This window comes from Typopeltis vanoorti, chromosome 2, assembly GCF_054136105.1.
Source record: "Typopeltis vanoorti isolate ZY-2024b chromosome 2, IOZ_Tvanoo_1.0, whole genome shotgun sequence".
Classification (NCBI taxonomy): Eukaryota; Metazoa; Arthropoda; class Arachnida; order Uropygi; family Thelyphonidae; genus Typopeltis; species Typopeltis vanoorti.
In genome coordinates, this window is record NC_143550.1 from 164,921,519 (window position 1) to 164,940,304 (window position 18,786).

The 18,786-nt window shown below is 37.1% G+C and overlaps 1 protein-coding gene across 1 annotated transcript in view; it reads right to left on the bottom strand.

Annotated features, from left to right (window-relative positions):
• Window positions 1-18,786, bottom strand: part of Syx17 (syntaxin 17) — a 96,874-nt gene that overhangs the window by 64,883 nt on the left and 13,205 nt on the right. Inside the window, exon 3 of the mRNA XM_090413809.1 lies at window positions 12,935-13,296. Coding sequence (XP_090269935.1) covers window positions 12,935-13,296 — 362 coding nt within the window. The remainder of the gene's footprint in view (window positions 1-12,934; window positions 13,297-18,786) is intronic.

Below are 18,786 nucleotides of genomic sequence, written 5' to 3' on the forward strand. Positions count from 1 at the left end.
AGAGCGGGTGGTCGTATTATGTGTATATGCCCCGCAAGTTGGTTGTACAGCAGAGGAAAAAGATGAGTTCTGGAACGTGTTAGATGAAGAAATGAGGGAATTGGAAGAAAATGAGATGGTGATTGTCGGAGGAGACTTGAACGGGCACATAGGAAGACAGAATAGAGACTGTGAAAGGGTGCATGGTGGCCACGGAGTGGGAATGATGAACCAGGAAGGAGAGAGGGTTGTGGACTTTGCAGTAGCGTTTGATCTGGCAATTGTGAACTCGTTTTTCTTCAAGAGGGAAGAACATTTGATAACATTTAGAAGTGGTAACAACAGCTCACAAATTGACTACATTTTGACTAGAAGAAAACATCTTAAGGTTGTGACAAATTGTAAGGTAATTCCAACAGATCAAGTAGCACAACAACACCGACTGCTGTGCGCAGACTTTAAATTAAGATCGAAGATAAGAACTTCTGGTTGCCATGGGATGAAGACAATTAAGTGGTTTCGCTTAAAAGAAGAGAGTGTGAGGAATCGTTTTAGGGAGAGAGTGTTAGAGAGGATTTCGGATGGACTGGAAAGTGTACAAGATTGGTGGAAACATAATTCAAAAGTAATCCTGAGCTGTGCAATCGAGGTGCTTGGTGAGACATCTGGAAAGATTAGAGAGCAGAAGGAGGGTTGGTGGTGGAATAATGTTGTATAAGTGGCAGTGACAGCTAAGAGGAAGGCAAAGCAGAAGTGGGATGAGTCAAGAGTGGAAGAGGACAGAGAGGTGTACAAGCAGAGAAAGCAAGAAGCCAAGAGAGTTGTGGCACAGGCGAAGACCATGGCATATCAAGATCTGTATGATCAATTAGAAACAAAGGAAGGACAGAGAAAAATTTACCAACTAGCGAAATGTAGAAATAAAGCAGCTAAGGACATCTTACATGTGAGGCAGATCAAAGATGCTGAAGGAAGAGTATTATGGAGGGATGTGGACATAAGAAACAGATGGAAAATATACTTTGAGGGACTTCTGAATGAGGAAAATGCAAGGACTCACAGAGGAAATGGGCAGCCTTCTGAGGGGATGGTGCAGAACATCGGTAGAATGGAAGTGATGGAGGCCATGAAGAGGATGAAGAATGGAAAAGCGGTGGGCCCCGACAGAATTCCAGTGGAGGCATGGAAGGCACTGGGGGAAGAGGGAATTGACCTGCTGTGGGACCTGTTCATGAAAGTTTGCCAACAGGAAAATATACCCGAGGAATGGAGGGAGAGTACTCTTGTTCCCATCTACAAGGGTAAAGGGGATGCACAAGACTGTAAAAATTACAGAGGAATAAAGTTGATGTCCCACACAATGAAGATCCTAGAAAGGGTTCTTGATGGTAGATTGAGGGAGGAGGTGGAGATTGCAAAGGAACGATTTGGCTTCATGCCTGGTAGATCAACAACAGATGCTATCTTTGGGTTACGACAGATGGAAAAATATCGAGAGAAACAAAGGGAGCTACATCTGGTATTTATTGATCTGGAGAAAGCATACGATAGAGTGCCAAGGCAAGAAGTCTGGAGGTGTCTGAGGGAGAAGAAGGTGCCAGAGAAATATGTCAGGTTGGTGCAGGAAATGTACAGAAATGTGAAGACAAGTGTTCGGACCTGTTTGGGACAGACAGAAAGTTTTCAAGTAACAGTTGGCTTGCATCAAGGGTCAGCATTAAGTCCTTTTCTGTTTAATATTGTGATGGAGGTGGTAACAGAGGAGGTGAGAGAAGATGCACCTTGGACAATGCTGTATGCAGATGACATCTTGCTGTGTGTAGATTCAAGAGAAGAAGCGGAAACTAAACTGGAAAGATGGAGAAAAGTACTGGAAGAGAGAGGTATGAGACTGAGCAGAAGTAAGACAGAGTATATGTGTTGCGCAGTGGGCGGTGGCCAGGAGACAGACCTGGAGCTGGAAGGAAATGTCATCAGGAAGGTGAGAGACTTTAGATACTTAGGTTCGACAGTGGAAGAAGATGGAGGAGGTGAGAAGGAAGTGGGATGCAGGATACAAGCAGGTTGGAGGAACTGGAGGGAGATGGCTGGAGTGTTATGTGATAAGAGGGTGCCGATCAATCTGAAAGGCAAAATTTATAGGACAGTAGTGAGGCCAGCTATGACATATGCTATAGAAACTGTGGCCCTGAGGAAAAATAACATTAGCAGGATGGAAGTAGCAGAGATGAGAATGCTTAGGTGGATGTGCGGTGTGACCAGAAAGGATCATCTGAGAAATGACTATGTCAGGGGAACAGTGAAAGTTACGAACTTAGGAGCGACAATACAGGAGGCAAGGTTGAGATGGTTTGGTCATGTGATGAGGAGGGAGGACGAATATGTGGGAAGAAGGGTCATGCAGATGGATGTGCAAGGAAGGCGGAAGCGTGGGCGGCCAAAGAAGAGATGGAGGGAGCTGGTAGAAGAGGACTTGAAGATGAAGAACTTGGATGTGGTGACAGCCCAAGACAGGAAGGTGTGGAGGAGACTCATAAGAAACAGTGACCCCACTTAAGTGGGAGAAGCTGCAGAAGAAGAAGAAGAAGAAGATTGTATAACAACTTTCAAAGAGAGATAATCAGAAAAAAAACATCAGTATAATCATCAGAATTATCAGAGCGATAAAGGCAGCAAATGAAGGCAACAAAATGAGGCAAGGAAATTCCAGTTCTGATCATTTTTGATTCAGGATATCAGACTTAACAAAAGAGCATGTTCCACCCCTCTTACAGAAAGCATCATGCATGACATACCATGGAAAGTGTAACTACAACTGAGCTGTAGTCTCAGAGAATGGCAGTTGCATTGAAAATAGGTACTACACCTATGCGTATGGATGATAATGATATGGATCTGACACTCAATATTGTCATACAATTTTCACAGAAGAATTTGCAACCCATCTAGGATGTGACCATTAGGGAATAAAGGTAGAGATATAAGTTCAGTCACTGTAAATATTCAAAACAGAACAATTCACTTATATTTAATGTTTAGTGAAGTTTATAGTTTATTAAAATTTTCACCCATGTATCATGGTTACCTTCAGCTCAAACTAATCCTGTAATAATAACAACAAAGAACAGAGTAACAATTGGGCTGCTATGGGCCAGTTGTGCACAATGTACAGCCTCTGCCAGTCAAGTCAACCCTGCCTTCTCTCTCTTTCCACCAAAGAGAGCCTGACATCATTGAGCATTCTTCCTATATAAGGACACCTTCCTTATATGGAGGAAATGCCAACTAGACCTACAAGGTGGTAGATGACCTTAACTGTTTGTGAAGTACCACCATTCTACTTTTTGAAGCCTGAAGTGGCTGTTGCTGTATATGGTTCCCAAAGCAGGGTGTCTCCCCAGTCTTTCTTTCATGCAGTGTGAGTGATTCCGTTCAAGGGCATGCCAAACATATTGTAGAGATATGTTTGGCATGCCCTATTCAAACTCAAGGCACCTATCTGCCATTTGAATGCTCTCTGTATGGGAAACATGTCTAAGAGTTCATCTCCTCTCACTGCATGTTCCCTTGTCCCTTTTTTTTTCTCTCTTCAACTTTGTAATACCAGAATGAGAGTCAATCTAAATAATTGTAATGTTATTGCAATTACCATTAAATATTATATATTAAATAAACCTTATATTAATTTGAGAGAGTTTATATTAAATAAACCTCCCTCAAAAAATTTAAAACAATTGTACAGAAAAAATTTCTACATTCACACTTCAACATTCATAATATAAACACCAAACTAAATGATGTGCATCATCACCTGCAGGCATCCAAACCTGTTCTCATGTTTTTGACTGAACCTGAAATCTCTGCCACAACAACAATAGCCCATCTTAACTGTCTACATATGATTCCTTCCCAGAGAAGAAATTGTTTATGCAATCCAACATTCCATGACAGAGGATTTCTAATCTTGAATCACTCCCTATTTAACCTTTTATGGCATAAGATTTCTCCTGCTTCATGTCTCATTCACATCTGCTGTTTCTACCATTTTCCCCACTTCTGAAAATCATTGTGACCTCTAATTTCTTATCCACGATGACTGATATCATCATCATCATCATCATCAAATTCCTGCTATGTACCCTCAAGGGGTATACAGGATATGACAGTACTACATGAAAAAATTACATCATTACTAACTTCCTAACTACAATTTTCCTCCAAATCAGTCTGTTACTTGTCAAGACTCCAACATTATCAGATCTTAGATTTCTATCGTCTAAAGCACTTTGTACCGTATCAATCCACCTATATCTTGGTCTTCCTCTGGGTCGTTTTCCTGCCAACCTGGCAGAGAACACTTGTTTTGCTAATCTTTCCTCTCCCATTTTATTTAAGTGACCATACCACCTGAGATTAGCTCTGCTAATGTATTCCTGGATGCTGACAATGTCAAGTTCTTTCCTAATATCCTCATTTTTAATATGATATTGCCATTGATGCCATCTGTTCACGCCTATAATCTTTCTCAGGACTCTCATATCTGCGGTCTCTAGTCTTTGGTCAAGTGTTTTATTTCTGACCCAGCTCTCAGATCCATAAGTTAAAACTGGTTTGAACACTGTCTTGTATACAGCTAATTTAGTGTTCCGACTAATTTCTCTCTTATTCCATATGAATTTATTCAATTGACTTCCCACCATACCAGCTTTGCTGATTCTGTTGTCTATTTCTATATTTAATTTACCATCTTCAGTAAAAATTGTGCCTAAGTAGCTGAAATGTTTTACTTGTTCCACAGGTTCTACATTCACAACACAGTTGACATTTTCAATGATTCTGCCTATTTTCATTGTCTTTGTCTTTTTATTGCTGACCTTCATACCATATCTATTACAACAGCTATTCAATTTAGTCAGAGAATCTTGCAGACTTGTAGTGGATTTATTTAGAAGTATAACATCATCCGCATAAAGCAAAGAGCTGACATTAACATCTCCAATTTTGATATCAGGTTTAATACCACTTACCTTCATAATGTGATCCATATAGATAATGAATAACAGAGGGGATAATGTACTTCCTTGTCTCACACCAGATTTAACATTAAACCATCTTCCTGTACTTCCTTCAATTCTAACTGCTGACTTACAACTCAAATAAAGACTAAGTATTGCTTGATGCCCCATTGACACCATATAACTGTAGCGTATTGAATAGCTTCTCTCTTGGCACCTTGTCATATGCCTTTTCCAAATCGACAAAACTTAAATACAGATCTTTGTTATATTTCCATGCTTTCTCGACTATTTGTCGTAAAGTGAAGATCTGATCCTGACAGCCTCCTATTTGGCCTGAATCCAGCTTGTTCTTCACCAAGCTTTTCTTCCACAATTCTTCTCAACCGTTTCTCAAGTATACTTGCATAGATCTTGCCAGGAACACTCAGTAGGGAAATACCTCTGTAATTCTCACATTCAGTTTTATTTCCCTTTTTATATATGGGTACTATGAGAGCTCTACTCCAATCATCGGGAATTCGTCCCTCTATCCAGGCTTTCTGAACTATGCAGTGCAGCCACTGTAAGACTTTTATACCACCATACTTCAGCATTTCTGGTCGAATATCATCTACTCCTGCTGCCTTTCCACATTTCAAGCCTTTGATGGCTTTTTCTACTTCAAGTATGGATATCTATTCCTGACTGCATGCTTGGTCAGTGTTTTTTATCACTGTGCTGTCATCACTGCTTGTTTCATTTAGCAGTTTTTCAAAGTAAGTACTCCATACTTCAAGGATATCTTTTTCTCCTGTTTTCTTTATCATCTCTAACTCCTTTTACAGCACTCTTTCCTCCATTCCTAAGCTTCTTCAACAACCTCCAGAATATTTTGCCACCTTCTTGATATTTATTTTCTATATTCTTGCCAAAGTCCTCCCATGACTTTTGTTTAGCTAGTTTTACACACTGTTTAGCTTTCTTACATTTGTCTCTGTATTCTGTAAGAGTAAAAGCTGACTTATTTGCCAGGAACTTTTGATATGCTTTCTTCTTTTCCTTCACTGCCTCTTTAACTTCCTGTGTCCACCAGGGAGTTCTGATTTTTTTATCCTTGCACACAACCTCGCCGCATGCCTCTCTGGCAGAATCAATCAATGTTTTCTTCAGAGTTTGCCACTGAATCTCCAAGGTTTGATTCCTGTTCTCAAACTCTTTCATTTTCTTTTCAATAATATTTCTGTATTTTAGTCTACAGTTCACATCTGAGAGCTGCTCAACTTTTATTCGCTTTAAAACTTTCTTACATGTTATTCTTTTCAATATGAAATTCAATTTTATCCTGCTCAAGACTAAATAGTGATCACTTCCAATTTCAAATCCTCTGTACACTCTGGTGTCCTGCACCAGGGAGAAAACATCACTATCAACAATAACATAATCAATGAGACTTTTCTTATTCCTAGCCTCTTCTCTCCATGTGAATTTGGGCACATTTTTATGTTGGAACATGGTGTTAGTAATAACCAGTCCATGTCCTGAGCAGAAATCCAACAGATATTTGCCATTATTATTAGCTTTGCTCTTTTCTCCAAATTTTCCCAAAATATTTTTGTGTGTCTCGCAATCATTTCCTACTCTGCTATTTAGATCCCCAACAAGGACCAACTTTTCCTTTTTCATTGTGTCAGTTGCTTTTTCTAGAGCGTCAAAAAATTCCTCCACTTCTACCTTAGTAGAACCTTCTGTGTGACCATAGGCACAAATAAGTCTCATTGTCCAGTTCCCCATTCTCATATTTGCCCACATTACTCTACTTGAGACTGACTGCCATTCAAGAAGATTAGCCTCGTATTTCTCATGTGACTGATTTCATATAATCCAAATTTCCTAACAGCAAAATCATCTTCCTAAATGGCTCCCTTTTTCAAATTTTAACCAATTCCTGTATAAGCAATTCTCTGCACACTAGATCTTTTCTGAAGCAGTTCTGCTTCAGGTCTGTCGAAATGACTGCTCCTCTTGGTAATTCAGATCACAAACATCCTCACCTCAGTCATTCACAACTACAATGGAAAGATTGCCGTGTCTTTTACTTTTCCCTTCCGTGGCCAGACTGTTTCCATTCTCCAGATCCAGATATTTGTTTTGATTTTCTTACAGAAATTGTCCAGGTTGGAATACAGATTTTCATTCCTCACTCTGTTCAAAATTCCCACCCCATATCCAAGCCATGGTTTTTCAAAAAGTGAGAACCAGGGATCCAAGAAAAGAAAACAGCATTTCATAAGTGGCTTGAAACAAAAACTCCAGCTTCATTCACAGCCTACACTGAAGAAAACTTGCCATCTGTGCAATGACAGTCATCCCTTCTGATCTCTTGCAAAAGTTGTTGAGAGTAACTTTTGTTCATCTATACTTCCAGCTTTCTCATCTAAATAGTAATATTACAAAATCAAAAGATAAAGCTGACCTCCTAGCATCGTTCTTCTCATCCAGTAACTATATAAATGATGAAGACAAACCTCCTTTACCAGGAACTGCACTGCATGGCCTCCTTTAGCCTGCCATCAAAAAGACATCAGAAGAATCTTGAACAATCTGGAATACCAAAAAGGCTTCTAGTCATTATGGAATCTCATCAGTTGTGTTCAAGAGATGTGCTCTTGAACTAACACCTGTTCTTTATCATCTATACATTATATTATACCTAGCTGTCATCCACCTCACAGCATGGAAACAATCCCACATACAACATAAATGTCTACCATCCAACTATTTACCTATCATGCTCACCTCAGTGTTGTCTGAAGTAATGGAAAAGGTCAAAAACTTCTTGGATATATGGAGAAATGTCAACTAATTACTGACACCAATATGATTTCGCCAATCAAGATTCACGTCATATCTTCTGGACTACATCATGCAAAGCAGAACATGTCATGGAGGTGTGGAAGAACTTGTGCTGTTGAACTTAACATTTCCACAGCATTTGATATGATCTAGCATTGAGGGCTTCACAGAAAATTGCCATCTTATGGTCTGCCTTACATCCTTTATAACTGGATTGCCAATTCTCTCTCAGGCCATTTGCTATGTGTAATGGTGGAAGTATGCTCTCTCGCTCCAGATTTTTTTTGTTAATACAGGTATTCCTCAGAGCTCATATTTCACCCATCCTCTTCCTTATATATATATATATATGATCTGCTGTTACTATCCTCAAACCCTATTCACAGTTTTTGGAGATGGTACCACTCTTCACTCATCCTACTCATTATAAACCTTACTATACTCAAACTTGTCAAGCTTCTTGGACTGACTCTTACTCTTTCCTGGCATAATCACACCATTTCTATAGTATCTTCAGCTTTTTGGCATACTTCTTTGCTCAAGACATCTCTCCTGTCTAGATGCTTACTCTGTACAAATCTCAAATTCACCCAACCACGAAATAATGCTGCGCTATTTGGGGTAGTGCACTTAACTCTTTAAAAATTCTTAATGCAGTTCAGTTGATTGATGATCCCCTCTCTTACAGACTCATGACTATTCAGCCAATCTCATACAGTTTCCACTGTCTCTTCTACAGATATTTCCATGGGCACTGTCCAGCAGAATTGGCATCCATTATGTTTCCCATCTCTGGTAAATCTACACTGAACTGAGTCTGCAGTTACTCCCACTTGTCTTTTATTCCATCTATCTCAGTTCTGTGAAAGAGCCTTTCCCATAATGTATTTCCCAAGAACTGCAATCTCCAGCTCTTTAAGAAGAATATCAACAGATTTCTTTGCTCTTGACCCAGACTCCACACGTGCACGCGCACACACGGAGTATTTGTTTGCTATAGGGTTTGTGGCCTCTTGTGGGCAGGAGTGATAAAAAATAAATAAATAAAGAAACAAAAATAATTAAATGAACTGCCAAACAAAGATATATAATAAATAAATCTGGCCTTGTCTATCATGCTATTTTCTTTCAGACACTGGGTCAAATAGAAAAAACAAATTGAAGTCTTAAAATAAAAGCTGTTTTTTATTAGAAAAATTACATAAAACAGGCTGTGAAGCTCTGATTCATGAAGCAAACCTAAATAAGAACAATGACTATAATAAGTTATCCCAGTTTTGGGAACTAATTAAATGGTGTTTTTTCTCCCTTGAAATCTAATGGTGAGAGATTGAGTTATTTTCATGCTTTGCATCATGCACAGCTTTAATGATTTTAATTGCTATCCTGTTCTACTTAAAAGCAGATCATTAATTTTTGTTTTCATTGAAAATTGCCATAAAATCTGTTGAAAATTTTATATTAAATAATAAAAACATGAGTGAATTCTTCCATTTATAAAGAGGATAATTTATAAAGGCTTCTTAATTCAAATCGAGATAGCCAATCTCATTGGAGATGATTTTTTTTCCCCCTCTCCCCAAAATAAGAGTTTTCCTATCAGAGTAACACAAACAACCTTGCCAGAGAATACATAAAATTAGCAATGCATTAGACAATTAATATAATAACCATAATATCTTTAGAAAAAAAGACAAAGCAATAACAGGCCATTCACCATTATACTGGTGGGTGAATTTCATCTGGTGAAAGACCACCATCCTGCTTGGGAGCCTTAAGTGATCTGTAAAAAGTATCATATTTGATCTCTGGATTATCTAACTCTTATCCCACCAAAAATATGTACTCCCTGATGAAATAATAGTTGACAGTGGAATACAGTTCAGAGGGCACGCTACAAGTGTTGCAAAGATTTCATATTGCTACCACGATAAGAAATATACAGGCAAGTAGGGATAAAAAGGTGGTGTCACTGTATAAGACAGTCAACCACACATGGACTATTGTGCTCAAATTTGGTCATATAGTTTTCATTGTGATGTGGAAATACCAGAAAGAATCCAGAGACAAAAGATCATGGTGATATCAGGACTCTGGATGGTTGGTTATACAGAGTAATTGAGGGAATGTAGATTGCAGCATTTGGTGAATAGGAGGAAAAGAAGTTATATGATAGGTTAGTGATGATATTTTACCAGAATTAATACAGAAGGGATTATAAAAAGCATGGAGGGTGAGATGGGAAAAACAAGAGGCCAACCAACCCTGGATGGTGGTGTAAAGATGTGGTGAAGAAGGCTGGAGAAGTAGCTTTTTTTACAAGGAGAGTGGTGGGTCAGTGGACTGCACTGCTAGAATGCATGTTAAGACTCCCATGATGAGTATCCTAACTCCACAAAATTATTATTACAGTAACCATGGTGTTCTACAGTAACACTTATTATTACAGTAACTTTATAATGGAAAGATAGTTTTAATGGCAAGTCCACATTATAGAGAAACAATCCTATAAAATGAACATACATACATACAGTGAAACAGGTGGTATCAGGAAAGAAGACACCCATCAGCACAGGACTTATATCTATGGGTTGTTGTCTTTAGGATAAGGGAACATATATTGAGTAGCTCAAAACAGCGGCATGAGAACCAAAGAAAATGGGGGGGGGGGGGGGATCCAGCAGTCGTCGAACCACAAATGGGCATTGACTAGTGCAACAAATATTTTAATAATAATGTTTCATGAAGATGAGAAAATAAGCGATTACCAACAATTCAGATGAACAATGATCAATGATTTTACCTCTAGAAAATGCATGCAGCAGAAATTAACAGGAAAATCAGTGAGATGCATTAACCAACTTAATTGCTCTGTTCTGAACAACATAACAAATTTTTAAAGAACTTTTAGAAGAGCACTTCAGAAGTGAGAATAACATTATATGGCTAGGAAGATTTTAGATTTGCATTTGAGTTATTAGTTAATTCAAAAGGTACAACTTGGAGCAAAAGAAAATACATATTTCTTAACTAAATATATGAAGAGCCAAAGGCTTCAATTCGGCGACATATAACTTGTTTAAGTTAAGGGATATTACATCCCATATTGTTTCTTAGCTGAATAAGAAACTCAAAAGAGTTTCATGCCGAATATAGAAATTATATAAAGTTTGGCGATTCCAAACGTAAGCAAATACCTGGATAGCAGCAACTGACCCTTAAGGTAGTGCAAGCTGAGGCAACTCATAGCAAAGGTGGATCAAGCTCCAATCACTATTCTTGATATTTACCCATAATGTGAACTTAGCTCCTAGGAGCTGTATTACTGTTCTACATTATGAGAGAAGGTCACTACCCAGACCGGTTTCAACCTTTATTGAGGTCTCATCAGTGAGTAGGTAGACCTAATTAATACCAAGTTTGTAGCGAACAGAACTTACATCCCTTCTATGAGAATTGCCAAGTGGTGTCCTAATAAATTACTAAATATATGAAGAGCCAAAGGCTTCAATTGTACTACCTTAAGGGTCAGTTGCTGCTATCCAGGTATTTGCTTACGCTTGGAATCGCCGAACTTTATATAATTTCTATATTCGGCATGAAACTCTTTTGAGTTTCTTATTCGGCTAAGAAACAATATGGGATGTAATATCCTTTAACTTAAACATATTTCTTAAGATGTTAAGGAATTAAAATTTTTTGTCTTATATTGTGTAAAAATCTGATTATTAAATATAAGAAATAAATGTGGTTCAAAAATTACCTGTTTGCAGCTTGCAAATTGACATTTAAGATATTTTCAATATTTGTATAAGTAGATCATTTATCACACCATAGTATTTAATGTTTTGAAATTGTTTTATAATATTTTATAAGTTATTATTATTTATGTAAGTTAAATAATACAAATTAATTCTAATGTACGATCCACATATAAATGGTTAAGCATGTATGTATAGTTATATGCAATAAAAAGAATCCATGGAGTTCAAATCCTTCCCTTAAGGGGGAGAGGTGTATGAATTTGTACATCCAAATTATAAGAGAGACAGATTTCTCATTATTATTTTGGCTGATTTCTTCATTACACTGAACTTTTTTTAATTTTTTTTTTTACTAATTTATATTCTTATGGAAGATAAGTGCAAATAAATAAACATAAAATAAGAATAAAATGAGAATAAAAGAGATGACCTTGCTAATGCTTCTGCCTGGAATCTCCACTTGGGCCTGGCTCCCACTGAAGAGACCTAAATAAAGGTTGAAACTAGTCTGGGTAGTGGCCCTTCCCTTAATGCATAACATTATACATATCTGCTAGGAGGCTAGGAGATGTGTTTTGCATTATGGGAAATACTGAGATAGGAGTGATGTTATCTTCCTCCACCTTTGCAACGAGTTGGCCGGTGTTGTGCCACCTTACCCCAGTCCTGAAGATACTTTCAGGTGCAAACTTTGTTTGCTCACACTTGGATAAAGGATTAAATTAAATTTATTATAGTCTAACCAAGTGAAAAATAAACTTTCAACATCTTTCTCTAAATCCAGAGTAATTTAATAAAAAGGTGGCACACCGTTTGGCAACTCCTATAGGTAGAGATGACCTTGCTAATGCTGATGCCTGGCTCCCACTGAAAAGACCTCAATAAAGGTCGAAACTAGTCTGGGTAGTGGCCCTTCCCTTAATGCATAACATTATACATATCTGCCAGGAGATGTGTTTTGCATTATGGGAGATACTGAGATAGGAGTGATGTTAGCTTCCTCCACCTTTGCAATGAGTTTCCCGGTGTTGTACCACCTTACCCCAGTCCTGAAGATACTTTCAGGTGCAAACTTTGTTTGCTCATACTTGGATAAAGGATTAAACTAAATAAATTTATTATAAAATAAGAATAAAATGGTACAATAAAAATAAGAATAAAATAGTACAATAAAAATAAAAATAAAATAATAAAAATAAGAATAAAATTAATCAAGTGAATAATTAATTCAGGTCTCTCACAGATTTGCTGCTTTCATAAAATTTTGCACATGCCTACATACATGTGTGCATGAGAATGTGTGCACATACACAAAGTATTTAATGACACAAAAATACTTACACATTTTAAATTATCCCATGATTTACTAGCTTGAGATCCTTCTGGGGGCTGCAATGCATGTATCTGAAGTCTTTTATGATAAGGAGTTGATGTCTCACTTGAAGACTGAGGTTCCTGACTAAACAGCCAATCTTCTGGAAGAGGAACTACTGGTGGAGTTGGACTCCTTGTAGTAGATGATAACTGATAAGTATATGCATCAGTAGGAAGTGACATAAGTCTAATAAATGGCTGAGTTTCTATTTTTTCTTTATCAGTTTCTTCTTCCTCTTCTTCATTAAGTATGTCTTGATTTTGTAAAGATAATGATGGTGATAAAGATGAAGTGGGAGTTAAGGGATGAATAATGCCAGAATGAACAGCTGGAAAGTAGATAGCAATAAATATTCAATTTATCTATATATGCATACAGCAAGATAATTACACAAGAAAAATTTATGAAGAAATCAGCAAGACATGGCAACCTAAAATAGATATGCAATAGACAGCAGTAATTAGCTTATTTCTAATTATAGCATAAAGATTCCCTCAGGACCTCAGAATACTGTGTGTGCGTGCGTCTGTGTTCAAAGTCTCATATTTTAATCCCTGACAAAGTCTCAGTGACTGAGATGAAATATTAGAAGAATTAAATAGCATTTTTAATTCTTTATCTGCTTAACAGATACCACTTTCTTAGTAACACTTATGAAATGCTTTCTTACATGCTGTTTTTGCATATTTTGAATACATATTTCTATGGCATTGCTCCACTAACTGGCCAAAACCATTCCTTGGTTGTTCTCTAATCATGTGCAAACACACATTCAGCTGCTAGTCAATATCAATACACAGAATGAATGCTCAGATCAACTTATTGGCACAACTTCTCATCTCTTCTTTCATTCAGTGTACCGTACCAGCAGTACTTGTCTTTGAAACAAAGAAGTACTTGTCTTTGCTGGTCTTTGAAACAAAGAAGTACTTGTCTTTGCTGGTCTTTGAAACATTCTTCTTTATACTGTTTCTCCCAATGAGCATCAACAAACACATTAGCAAGCCACTTGTGTTCTCTCTCTCTCTCTCTCTCTCACACAACTTATCCCCACCCACACACACACATAGCACCGTTGTTTATAGATTTCATGTGTGGGGTTGATATATAAATGTCATTGATGTCAACATTTTCAAATGTGGAGGAATTTTAGGATATATCAGACATTTATGAGATCAAGATCCAGTAAAATACTCGATATATCTTCAAAGCTCATCATCAAATTCCTGACATGTAACCTCAAGGGGTGTACAGGATATGATAGTACTACATGAAAAATTTGCATCATTACTAAATTCCTGTCTACAATTTTCCACCAAATCAATCTGTTACCTGTCAAGACTCCAACATTGTCAGATTTTATATTTCTATCTTCTAAGGCAATTTTTATGGATCAATCCACCTATATCTTGATCTTCCTCTGGGTCTTTTTCCTGTCAATCTGGCAGAGAACCCTTGTTTTGCTAATCTTTCCTCTCCCATTCTGTTTAAGTGACCATACCACCAGAGATTAGCTCTGCTAAAACATTCTTGGATGCTAACCATGTGAAGTTCTTTCCTAATATCCCTGTTTTTAATATGATCTTACCATTGATGCCTTCCGTTCATTCCCCCTAATCTTTCTCAGGACTCTCATATCTGCGGTCTCCAGTTTTTCGTCAAGTGTTTTACTTCTAAGCCAGCTCTCGGATCCATAAGTTAAAATTGGTATGAACACTGTTTTGTATACAGCTAATTTAGTGTTTTCACTAATTTCTCTCTTATTCCATATAAATTTATTCAGTTGACTTCCTGCCATACCAGTTTTGTTGATTCTGTTGCCTATTTCCATATTTAATTTACCATCTTCACTAAAAATCGTACCTAAGTAGCTGAAATGTTAATTGTTCTTTAGGTTCTCCATTCACAATGCAGTTGATATTTTCAATGCTTCTGCCTATTTTTCATTGTCTTTGTCTTGTTATTGCTGACCTTCATACCATATCTATTACAACAGTTATTCAATTTATCAGGGAATCTTGCTGACTTGTAGTGAATTTATTTAGAAGTATAACATCATCTGCATAAAGCAAAGAGCTGACATTAACATCTCCAATTTTGATATCAATGAATAACAGGGGGGGGGGATAATGTACATCCTTGTCTGGCACCAGATTAATCATTAAACCATCTTCTTGTACTTCCTTCAATTCTAACTGCTAACTTACAACTCAAATAAAGACTAAGTATTGTTTAATATAATGTCCCAACTGACACCATACAACTATAGCGTTATAACAGCTTCCATTTTGGCACCTTGTCATTTGCTTTTTCTAGATCTACAAAACTTAAGTGCAGATCTTTGTTATAGTCTCATACTTCTCAATATTTGTCATAACGTGAAAATCTGATCCTGACAGCCTCTATTTGCCCTGAATCCAGCTTGTTCTTCGCCAAGCTTCTCTTCCACAATCCTCCTCAACCGCTTTTCAAGCATACTGGCATAAATCTTACCAGGAACACTTAGTAGAGAAATACCTCTGTAATTCTCACATTCAGTTTTACTTCCCTTTTTATATATGGGTACTATGAGAGCTCTACTCCAATCATCGGGAATTCGTCACTTTGTCCAGGCCTTCTGAACTATGCAGCCACTGTAAGACTTTTATACCCCCATACTTGAGCATTTCTGGTTGAATATCATCTACTCCAGCTGTATTTCCTACTTCAAGTATGGATATGTATTCCTGATTGTATGCCTGTTGAATGTTTTTTTTTTTTTTTTTTTACCACTGTACTGTCACTGCTTGTTTCATTTAGCAATTTTTCAAAGTAATTATTCCATACATCAAGGATATCTTTATCTAGTTTTCATGTCACCTTTATCATCTCTAATTGCTTTTATTGCAATCTTTCGTCCATTTCTGAGCTTCAACAACCTACAGAATATCTTGCCACTTCTTGATATTTATTTTCTATGTTCTTACCATAGTCTTTCCATTACTTTTTTCTAGCTAGTTTTACACAGTGTTTAGCTTTCTCACATTTGTCTCTGTATTCTCTAAGAGCAGAAGCTGACTTATTTACCAGGAACTTTTGATAATATGCTTTCTTCTTTTCCTTCACTGCCTCTTTAACTTCCTTTGTCTACCATGGAGTTCTGATTTTCCATCCTTGCAGACAACCTCACCTCATGCCTCTCTGGCTGAATCAATCAGTATTTTCTTCAGGACTTGCCACTGAATCTCCAAGGTTTGGTCCATGTTCCAAAACTGTTTCATTTTTTCTTGAATAATGTTTGTGTATTTTACTCTACAGTTCATATCAGAGAGTTGCTCAACTTTTATTCGCTTTAAAACTTTCTTAAATGTTCTTCTTTACAATATGAAATTAAATTTTATCCTGCTCAAGACTAAATGGTGATCACTTCCAATTTCAAATCCTCTGTACACTCTCGTGTCCTGCACCAGGAGAAAACAATAACATACTCAATGAGACTTTTCTTATTCCTTGCCTCTTCTCTCCATGTGAATTTGTGCACATTTTTATGTTGGAACATTGTGTTAGTAATAACCAGTCCATGTCTTGAGCAGAAATCCAACAGGTATTTGCCATTATTAGCTTTGCTCTTTTCTCCAAATTTTCCCAAAATATTTTTGTATGTCTGGCAATCATTTCCCACTCTGCTATTTAGATCGCCAACAAGGACCAACTTTTCTTTATTCATTGTGTCAGTTGCTTTCTCTAAAGCATCAAAATATTCCTCCACTTCTACCTTAGAACCTTCTGTGGGACAATAGGCACAAATAATTTCATTGTTCAGTTCCCAATTCTGATATATGCCCACATCACTCTACTTGAAATTGCCTGCCATTCAAGAAGATTAGCATCGTATTTAGTGTTGAATACTATCGCTACTCCTTCTTTTCCTTGATTGTCATTGCCTGAATATAACATTTTGTATTTATTGTTCAGAATGATCTCACTAGTTTTTTTTTTTTTTTTTTTATTTCAGTCACCCTTATTATGTCGATCTGGTACTTATTCAATTCCTCAGCTAGCTCCATTTATTTGTCATTGAGGTTTCTTATGTTGATAGTCCCGATCTCGAACTGTGGTGATATTGAGTTGGGATGTGTTTTAGGATTTGTTCCAGTAGCTGACTTTTTGCTGTTCACTCTGGTTCCCTGGCAAAAACAACGAGGGCCTTATTTAACTGGGCGACGCCCCAGCCAGCATGAAATTGTGTTGTTCCATCGTTGTCATGTTGGTACAATGTCATGTTGTACCATCATTTTATATTGTGGCTTAATCCAATAAGAATACAATTTGGTCAGCTAAATCCCAAATTGCTAGCCCATCCTTGTTCGTTCAGTATCTAGATAGATACCTATCTTGAAAGTTTTTTTTTTTTTTTTTTTTTTTTTTTGTAATGACAGAACATAAAAAAAAAAAGTGCAGTCTGCAAGTAAGCTGAACATTTCAATAAAGTCATTCAAAATTATTAAATATTAAGAGGCTCAAGTAAAAGCAGTGGAGAGAAAGTGAGAAATAACAATACTTTCATTGTTTTAAGGATAAAAAATATTTAGTGGATAAAATGAAATCAAACAGTTCACTCATGTATATATGTTCAAAAGTACTTATCGATTCCAGGTTAATGAAATAATCTGCTCCAGCTGCTTTTCCAAATTTCAGAAACATGAAATTTGGAAAAGCAGCTGGAGCAGATAACATCTAATAAAAATACTCAAATGAGGAGGTATAAAGTTTTACACTAAAATCATATTCTGGATCATTGGAGTACAGCTTTCATAGTACCCATCTATAAAAAGGTAAATAAAACCAAATGTAATAATTACAGAGGAATTTTTCTATGAAGTATTCTGAGTAAGATTTATTCAAGTATTACTATTATTATGGGAGTCCTTACTCATCGAGAAGGCCCTAAACTTGTTGGATAGTGCTTCATGTAAAGTACCTTCCAACATTTATGCAGTATAATCATAATTTGCTTTAAACTTATTCATAGTCATGAAACCCACAATGGACTCTGGCAACCTATTCCACTCGTTCACCACTCTCCAAGCAAAAAACCTAGTTCTAACACCCATGTAACTACACTCTTTCTCAGTTTCCAAGGATGGCTCCTAGTTCTTCCGCCACCAGACCTGTTGTAAAAATTTTCCTCTGAATTAATCTTATAAGAAACCTCCAGTAATTTGTATGTCTCAATCATATCACCTCTTTTCCATGTGGAAAAGAGGTAATATGTAACACAATTCTTTTACACAAAGTTTATGTAACACAATTCTTCAACCTGTTCTTGTAAGGTTCATTCCATAGATCTACTACCACCTTGGTCACTCACCTATGGATCTTCTCCACCTCTTCTCATCACCCAGATCTGAACACAGCAGTCAAGATGGGGTGTTATCAAGGCTCAATAAAGAGGAACAATAGCCTGATCGTCTCTGTCGATTTCCTGGAGTACAGTTCCACCAATGTGGTATAGAGCTGGTGATCTTTTCACCCCAAAATGCATAACATTACACTTTGCCACATTAAAGTGACATCCATTCTCCAAGACTGCCAGTCTATCCAAATCATCCTGCAAAATTTTAACATCATCTGTATTAACAATTGCTCTACCCAACTCTGCATCATCAACAAACAACTGAACAGTTCCTCTCAAATCCTTTTCTATGTCGTAAATGTACAAATTAAACAGTAGTGGCCCAAGAACAGAACCCTATGCCACTAGTGACTGGCCTTCTTTTGGACTCTACTCCAAAATAAACTACTCTCTGATATCTCTCCATCAACCACCTTCTTATCC